This window comes from Grammomys surdaster, unplaced genomic scaffold (genome assembly GCF_004785775.1).
Source record: "Grammomys surdaster isolate TR1022 unplaced genomic scaffold, NIH_TR_1.0 126391, whole genome shotgun sequence".
Classification (NCBI taxonomy): Eukaryota; Metazoa; Chordata; class Mammalia; order Rodentia; family Muridae; genus Grammomys; species Grammomys surdaster.
In genome coordinates this window covers 18,969,120-18,978,064 of record NW_021621185.1, presented here as the reverse complement: position 1 = coordinate 18,978,064, position 8,945 = coordinate 18,969,120, and the positions used below count along the sequence as shown (strand labels likewise).

General features: G+C 42.6%; 1 protein-coding gene across 2 annotated transcripts in view; it reads left to right on the top strand.

The window, feature by feature from the left end:
• The window catches only part of Ankdd1b (ankyrin repeat and death domain containing 1B), a 55,762-nt gene that overhangs the window by 27,350 nt on the left and 19,467 nt on the right, over positions 1 to 8,945 (top strand). For both annotated transcript variants that reach the window (XM_028760174.1, XM_028760173.1), the window contains 2 exons: positions 1,403 to 1,501; positions 8,708 to 8,806. In XM_028760174.1, the coding sequence (XP_028616007.1) occupies positions 1,403 to 1,501; positions 8,708 to 8,806 (198 nt within the window). The remainder of the gene's footprint in view (positions 1 to 1,402; positions 1,502 to 8,707; positions 8,807 to 8,945) is intronic.

The window sequence follows — 8,945 nt, the reverse complement described above, 5'->3', positions numbered from 1 at the left end:
AGAGAGAGAGAGAGAGAGAGAGAGAGAGAGAGAGAGAGAGAGAGAGAGAGTGAGTAGGTGTGGGGGGTGCGTGTGTTGGGAGATAGGAACCCTGCCACTAAGGGAAGAGTTGAGGGATTTGAACTTGTGATCAGAACATATTGCACAAACACAAATTGTTTTTTGGTTTTGGATTTCGGTTTTGGATTTCTGATTTCCAAGGAGGGGCTGTCTGGAACAAGGAATGAGTCACATAATTAGGTGACTTGTGCACCATCCCCCTAATGAATAAAGGAGCCAATCACTGGGCAGGTAGGTCGGATAGAGGAAGGGAGTAAGTGGGAGAGAGATAGGCCTTTTGGACAGGGATTGGGTGAGGACAGGATGTAGCTACTAGTGTCTCCCAGTTTCATGGTAGATCCTCCAGGATTCACCACCGGAGGAACTAGATTTAATATGGCTTACAAGATTAGGATTCTAGTTGTTTCACCTAGTGATTGAGTTACCATTGTTTCTGAACTAAGTTTGTGTGGTATTTTCCTTCACTCGGCAGTTGGACTGGGTTCCAGGGAGAAAGGTACAGTGGTGGCAAAGCATGGGTTTGCCAGATGTGTACCACAAAAGGCCGTGGGAGTTTTGAAGCATGGGGCTGGCAATAATGGTGACCCACCAGGGCGTGGGGAAATTTCGGAGCTCTGGTCAGCGAGTCTTCATGAGATAAGAACAGGCCATTGTCTGCCAGGAAAGAGAGTTGCTGGGTTTAGTATGGGAACTTGGTTCCCTTTTTTTAATATTACCCGCAACATTTTTCAATAGAAAAAAGAAAAAGCCATAAGGGGAACATACAGTATTGGGCTACATTCGATTATAACTATATATTCAATGTGCCATGTAAAGCTATTTCAGAAACTAAAGCCTTCACATAGGAGGTGGTATGCTATCTCAGTTTTGCCATTCAAAAGGACTTTGGCAGAGAAAGTTGGGTTTTGTTATTGTTGTTGATATTGGTAGTTGTGTTTATTTTTCTGGTGTGTATGTCCAACACACACATACACACACACACACACACACACACACAAGACATGGTGTGTCCTGGGACTGACTTGGTCAGGAGGACAGAAAGGCTAGCTGGACTGAGTAAGCTAAGACTGTAGATGATAAAAGGCTCTGGTCACCAGCTGTTTGGTTTTCTTGTCTACAAAATGAGGATAACATGAATCTTGTCCTTCTAGGATTATCACGTGATTTGACTGTACCAAAGTGTATGGTCTTGGCAGTATGTGTTGGCACACAAATGCTAAGTAATGCTTAGAACAACAAAAAGAATCATGCATAAAAAATATTGGAGGCATTGTTTTCTCAAAGTATTTTTTATTCCATGCCAAGGGGAAATTAGTTTTAACTTCCATTTCTTTTTTGTCAGAATGGAGAAACCCCATTCATGTTGGCTGTCATGGGAGGTCATGAAGAATGCAGTCAAGTGCTCCTGGCGGGAGGAAGTGATGTCAACATTCCAAACAAAGTAGGAATCTGGGCTGTGGTCAACCATACAGTGGGAGAATGGCTTAGAATATTCTTTGGAACTCTGGTCCTTAATTGATGGTTTGCTGGGTTTTTATAGAATTAAAATTTTAGTATGTCTTCTTTTGCATAAGAATTAATGATTCACAGAGATAACCTCCATTAATGTCTCTTCAGAAGCAATGTCATTTTTTCAATTCATTTGGGGAAGGCTGAAAATGAGACAGAAGGATCAAGGACCTTTCACAGCAAGATGACATTCTCATTCCACTTGTTGATACCAAATACTAAAGAAGAAAAACCTTTGCTGTGGGAAAGCTCCATGGGTCATCTTGGGCCTGAAGAATGCAGGATGCTGTCTGCCTCTGAATATAAAATACTTCTGTATTTAATTATGGTGCTAACAGACTTAGAAACAAATGTCTTAGTTACTATTGATGTGAAGAGACACTGTGAACAAGACAGTTTATAAATGAAAGCATTTAATGGGGGCTGGCTTACAGTTTCAGAGGGTGAGTTCATGATAGACATGGAGGCGGGAAGCATGGCAGCAGGCAGGTATGGCGCTGGAGCAGTAGCCACGAGCTTACATCCTGATCTGCAGGCAGCAGGCAAAGACTAAGAATGGGCGTGGCATGCCTTTTGAAGCCTCAGAGCCCACTCCCAGGGACATACCTCCTCCAACTAGGCCACACCTACTAGTCCTTCCTAAATAGTCTGTCAATTAGGAACAAACATTCAAATATATGGGCCCCCGGGGGCTATTCTTATTCAAGGGCCACAACTACATTACTAGATTCACCTTTTTGTATCAAGAGTCTATAACCTAGAACGAGCAAGAAGCTGATCATCATAATGGCTATGTAAAGATTCAGACGCATGCTGGTAGCTGTGTCTTCAGACAGGTACCACATTTTTCTGATTAATATTAAAGTGCAATGAAAATAACTCATGGCAGAAAATTCAAATGGTACCTAAAAGAGTAAATGATAAAAAAACAAAAAAAAACAAAAAAAACCATCTTGCTCCAACTCTGCATTTCAATTCTGCTCCTTGGAACCCATGTCACTGTAGTTTACTTAGCCTCCCAGGAAATTTCCGTGCATGTGGAACATGTGACTGTGTTGAACATTCACTCACAGTAGCACACTATCTGATTTATGCTACTCTGCTCTTTGCTGTTGATTTTATTTTAATCTTAGTATTAGCACGATGTGTAAATGATTCCTTTACAAAAGGTATGGATCCCCAAACAATAATGTCTTCTACCTTTGTATACTACCGCCGTGGGTAGATCCTTCTGAAAAGCAATTTGTTATTGTCTCTTCTATCACGATGGGAAATTATAATAAGAGAATAATCTGAAAGGAGGAAAAAAATCTAGGCCCTTCCTTGACATAGACGCTGATGTTACTATCAATGGCCAGAGAAGTAATACAACCTGTAAGTGCCATGAACAGCAGCTACATAAGAGTCTGGTGAATTGATCAAGTGGAAAAAATATGTTGCCATTTAAAAAATCATAATATGTTTGTAGAAACAACATTCTTGCACATAAAAATAAGGCAAATCTTAAGAAGAAATCATAATGAAGTAGTATAATAAATGCTAATAATAGATTTACATAGACATTGACAAGTATCTTAAGAGAGAATATAAATCAAAAATAGTGAGTTACTTCTCAGTGATATTGCAAGGTTATTGATAGAACAAACAAACATAGAGTAAGAATTTAGAATATGTCAGCTGCAGAGATAAAGAGTTCGAGATGTGGAATTCTGCGGTGTCCCCCAAGATCATCCGCTCCAAGTCCTTGAGCTGCCCTCCCAGGTGGGCAGGGCTCTGAGGCTCACTCTTTGCTCTGAACCTCTATAGTTTCTACATTAGCTTGTTCTGCCTTCATCTGGATTTGGCTTTGCAGTGATTTTTCACAGGTGCAAGTTCACATTCTCCCCGTCTAGGTCAGCAGACTCCCATCATCCTGCGTTTCTGAGTAAGAACCTCAGCTGGTGGGAGTTGCCAGAAGTCCACATCCAGCTCCTACCTGAGCACTTGTTTGAATAGGCTTGTTTCTCCCAAGTCACCGAGGAGTTTAATTGCCAAACCCTTGAGATAGCAGTACCAAGGGCAGAAAGGTAATCCCACCGTGGTATTTAGAGGTACAGCTTTTGGAAGGGGATTCATTCATTAGGGTCGTATCCTGGAACGTTTATAAGAAGAGAGAAAAAGACCACGTGGATGGGGATGTACACCATAGTATTGTGATACGGTGCAGCCTAGAGTCCTGTCCCTGAGCCCACTCCATGAGATGTGGATTTCCTTTTACACAGCTGAGAAAAGTAAACACCATCTCCTTCCTCTAAATAAAAATGTGATAGTAATGAAAACTTAATACAAGTTCTAGAGGCTTTGGCCTTTGTTCATTAGCACAGTTCCTAGATAAACAGTACCCATTATAGTCCAGAACTATTCCCATTCATCCCAGAGAAGACTCCCAGGAAATAACCAGTGTGGAGTAAGAAGCCAGCTGCAGCAGCACACATGGTCAAAGGTGGTTTGGACTTCACTTTGCTTTTCGTTCACTCATACAAATGCCTTTACCTGGCTGACGCCAACCTGTGGCCTCTAGAAAGTGTCTTCTGTGTTCTCTTGTGCCTCCCTGTCACTAAGGAGAGACAGTACACAGCTCAGTCATTTCTGAGGAGATAATTGTAGTAAGACTACAGATTGGCTAGATGGAGAGACAGCCCAGTGTGGGCAATAGGCTCTCTTCAGCATCATATCAGGTGCCACAGGCCCCAGAACGACTTCTGTGGACCTTAAAGACTCAGGCTTCTGGAAGCCCTACGTCATACCTTATTAAATGTATTTAAATTCGCCTACACTTCTAATATATATTACCATCGTTACTGTAAGCAGATTATTTTTATTTTTAATCATTTGGCTGCAGTAAACTTCATCTAATTTTTACGTGATTGATTTCTTAGAACACTGTGCATATACTTGGGAATTTTCAGGAGGTTTAAAAAAAAGGAAAACTGTAAGTCATTTACAAATATAATGAATATTTTATGATATTACATTTAACAATCAATGAAGTAGGAATGTGTCAATTAAATATTTATTCACTTCAATTTTGTGGCTTTCTTTTGGTACCTTGAAAGTAGTGATTATTATTTTTTTTTAAGTTTCACATATTTCTAGGGGCTGGAGAGATGGCTCAGAAGTTAAGAAACACTGGCTGCTCTTCCAGAGGAGTAGGGTTTGATTCTCAGCACCCACATAGTGGCCCATAACTGTCTGTAACCCCATTTCCAGGGAATCTGGTCTCCATGGGGACCAGGAATAAACATAGCGCACAGGCATACATGCAGACAAATAAAATAGTTGCACATATCTCTTTATTTCTTATAATGCCCATAGGCCATGTATATTGTTCCTGTATGGATGGGTAGAAGGTTACAAAGCCCGACAGTTTCTACCATAGGACACTGGCTTTGAGTTCTTCAGACATTGGTTTCTTAAGTCAGAAGCCTAAATCGGTGGCCTCAGACCTTCCCAGGGGCACCTCTGTCATTCTGATCTTAGTCTAAATGTCACTTTACCCAAAAATGCATTCTTGGTCATTCAATACAAAATAGCTGTCTGGTCAGCTTTCTTTGTTTTGTTGTTTGTTTGTTTTTGAGTCAGGGTTTCTCTGTGTAACCCTGACTGTCCTGGAACTAGGTCTGTAGACTAGGCTGGCCTAGAACTCACAGAGATCCAAACCTACCTCTGCTTCACAAGTGCTGGCATTAAAGGTGTATGCCACCATGCCTGGCTCCAGTTGGTTCTCTAAGTTTACGTTGTAGCTGACAACAACGGGCCAGTGTTATTCTTCTAACCAAGAATCTGTCAATTAGAATTTACTCTAAAGCTACTGATATACCAAATACCAGTCCACCAAGCCATGGATCAATTCATTGTCTACCTTACTGGAGTCTAATATCAGGCATTTAATAGATATGCTTACAAACATATATCCTCCTGACAGTTTGTCACATAAGTGCCCCATCATGTTTGTGGAATAAAGTGGTATTTATCTCTCCAGCATTACTGTGGCTTTAAGGAAAGAGGTAGGAGGACGTTACAGAAAGAATGGGAACCTCATGCTCAGAGATACCCATATCTGTCCAGTAAGCCTGTGATATGTGGTTGCATAGCAAAATCTGCTCATTCCTATGAGATTATCCTGGGTTATGTGACCACAAGAGTCTGTTAAACTGAAAAGGGAAGCAGGAAGGACCAACTAAATACCACTGGATTTTGAAGATGGAGAGAAGGGGTGATAAGCCAATGTATTTGGGAATCTGAAAACCAGTTCTCCCTGCAGCCTTCAGAATAGAACTTGGCTCAGTGAGACCCACATCAAACTTCCTGACCTTTAGAACTGCATGATGATACTTTAAAAACATTTTTTTAATGTTTCACCAGTTAACTTTAATAATAGCTAATCTTTTAAAAATTAGTTATTTACTTTTTAAAGTTTAGTTTACATCCTGATCACAGCCTCCCTCCTGTCTCTCCTCCCAGTCTCACCCAGACAAGTCCCTTCCTCCACTACCCCCTCCAGACCAAGCTGTACATTTGCTACGAATTTGTTTTTAAGACACTAAGTTTGGGGCAGCAACCTGTAGCCATAACAAGTATAGGTGGTTATGCTGTTTTTACAGGTGGAGATGAACAGGCTTGTACTCACAAGCCTAAGCCAGGTCACACAGCATTTAGCATCAGCTCAAGCTGGCTTTCAGTCAGCCACTCCCATTACCCTCTGTTCAGCTATCTATTGCTTCAAAACAAACAAGCAATGCTCTGTGGCTTAAAGCACCAGTGTGGTATTATCTCCCATGGTGTGTCAGTCTCAACATACAAAAGAGTCTCTAAGAATTAAGTTTATGGACAGTGTAATGTTGTAGTGGGAAATGTGTGTAACCTAAGGCTTGTTCAAGGACATTGTGGCCAAGGGACATTCTTAAGGTCAAGATGAGGAAGTTTACTTAAGATGTTTGAAATAAAACTGTTGACCATCTGGATCAACAGCAAGAGTCTTAGGTCCATGATTAAGCAGGAAGTTGCTAGGCAGATGTTCTTGCAGGAGTAATATTTTTTTAAGATTTATTTTTAACATTTATATGCATGTATATGTGTGCATGTTTGACAAGGTACATACATGTGAATGCAATTATACAGGGATGCCAAAAGAGGATGTCAGGTCTCTGGAGCTGGACTTATACCTGCATAGGTGCTGGGAACCAAACTCAAATCCTCTGCAAGAGCAGAACATGCTCTCAAGAGCTGAGCCATCTTTTTTCCAGCTTCTAGGATTATTTCTTTCCCATAGTCTCAGTTTCTTTTGTGCAAGGGTGTTGTCCTGGGAGTCTTTTGTGAATAGTTCTTATGGTGATTTGAAAGAGAGTGGTCCCCAAAGGTGAATAGGTTTGAATACTTAGTCCCCAGCTGGCGGAACTGTTTGGGAAGGATTAGGAGGTGTGGCTTGTTGTAAGAGGTGTGACATTAGGGGTGGGCTTTGAGGTTTCAAAAGCCAGTACCTTTCCCAGTTCTCTATGCTCTCTGATGTCACGACCAGGTTCTCACCTTCTGTAACCCTAAGCCAATAAACTCTTCTATGAGTTGCCTTGGTAATAGTGTCTTGTCACAGCAATAGAAAGTAACTAGGGCAGCTCTCAGCATTAGTTACATGCACACCAGACCCCTCTTCTAGAACCTCCTGCTATTATTTGTTCATCTATTTAGACTCACCAAAAGGAAGTCAATTTTGTTTCTGAAAACTTTCACAGTGGGTTGACTGGGCTCATCTGAGATAATCCTTCTTTGAGTGTGTTTACATGATTATAGTCAGAGCTTGACCAGGGTTTTGGTCATTTAAAGTTTCATTTGAACTAGATATCCAAGATGGCTCACTCACTTCCTTAGATGTTGTTGCCAGCTGTCAGATGGGAGGTCAACTGGAGCTCCAACAAGTGGCCTCTGTATAAGGGTCACCCTTGGTTAGCTTGGCAGCCAGCCCCAAGAGGAAGTGCTACGAGAATCAGAAGCAAGAAAGGAAGGGAGTGGAGGCTACTAGGCTAGCTATGGGCCCCGCCTGGAACTGGCTCCTTTTCATTTCTGCCATAGCCATTGGTCAAAGCAGTTGCTGGTCCACCTAGACTCGAGGGAGTAAAGAAATGAGTCCTAGCTGTTGATGGAAGAGTGATAAGTAGGTCAGGGAATACCAATTCGGCCACTTGGGGGAAGCCCTTATTCAGAGGACCTGAATATATTTTATGGCAACCTTATAATCAACCGTTCCTAATGCATTGGCTTGTATTGTTGTCTGTTCTCGGGGTAGGCTGCTTGGAACTGGAGGCAAAGAGTAGGGCACAGTTTTGCGCTGGGCACCACTTAGCTCAGGCACTAAGTGAAGAGACTCAGGCCCTGGAGAGTGGCAAGGGGCAGGAAGGGAGTTTCCTGCTGAAGCCATTCCTGTGAGAATGTGGAGAGCCTGGAGCAGAGGCAGGCGCCAGAAACCACTGAGCTCATTCGCTTTTGAGTTTTTTGTTTTTGTTTTTATTTTTTGGAGGCCAATGACACTCACCCATTTTAACTCAAGGAAAGGATTTGCTGGGGGCCCGCAGTGGTAAGCTTGATTCTGGAAGCAGGGATGTAACTCACATGTACCTGAGTCATAGTGTCTCGGTGTCTTAGGTCAGGCTACGATGATGGTGATGATGATGATGACGATGACGAGGACGATGACAATGACAACAACAGAGCTGGGTGGCTTAAGCAGCAAGCATTTATTTCTCGTAGTTGGAGATTGGAAACAGAGCCTGTGTACGAACAGGGTTGGGTTCTGGTGAGGACACTTTACCAGCTGCCCTGGTAGCCATTTGTTGTGTCTTCCCGTGGCTGAGAGAGGAGCAGAAAGCCCACAGCGTCTCCTCTTCCACGTCTCCTCTTGTCGGGATGATGAGTTTTTGAGTCCAGTCAGGCCGTATGACATGGTAATAGGAGACACTTGAAAACAATAGGCTTTGGATTGATCAGGCACACATTGGATTTCCTTCTTTTAGTAGCTGTACTATTTCGTTGTATACATTTTATGGAATGCTAAGCACCAACAACAATGGATAGTAATGGGATCCCCTCCCCCCTCTGTTCATTACAGCTCAATGTCAGCGCCCTGCAGACAGCGACCCGGAACGGCCACACAGCCCTTGTCAACTTTCTTCTCAGAGAGAATGCTGATTCGCAGCAGCAGAAGGAAGTGAGTCCAGTCAATCCGGGCTTAGGTGCTGGGGCCGTGGAGTTGGCTGTGCAAGTGCCCCTGGCAGAGGCACGCTGGAGATGAGATATTTCACAAGTGCCCCTGGCAGAGACACGCTGGAGATGAGATATTTCACAAG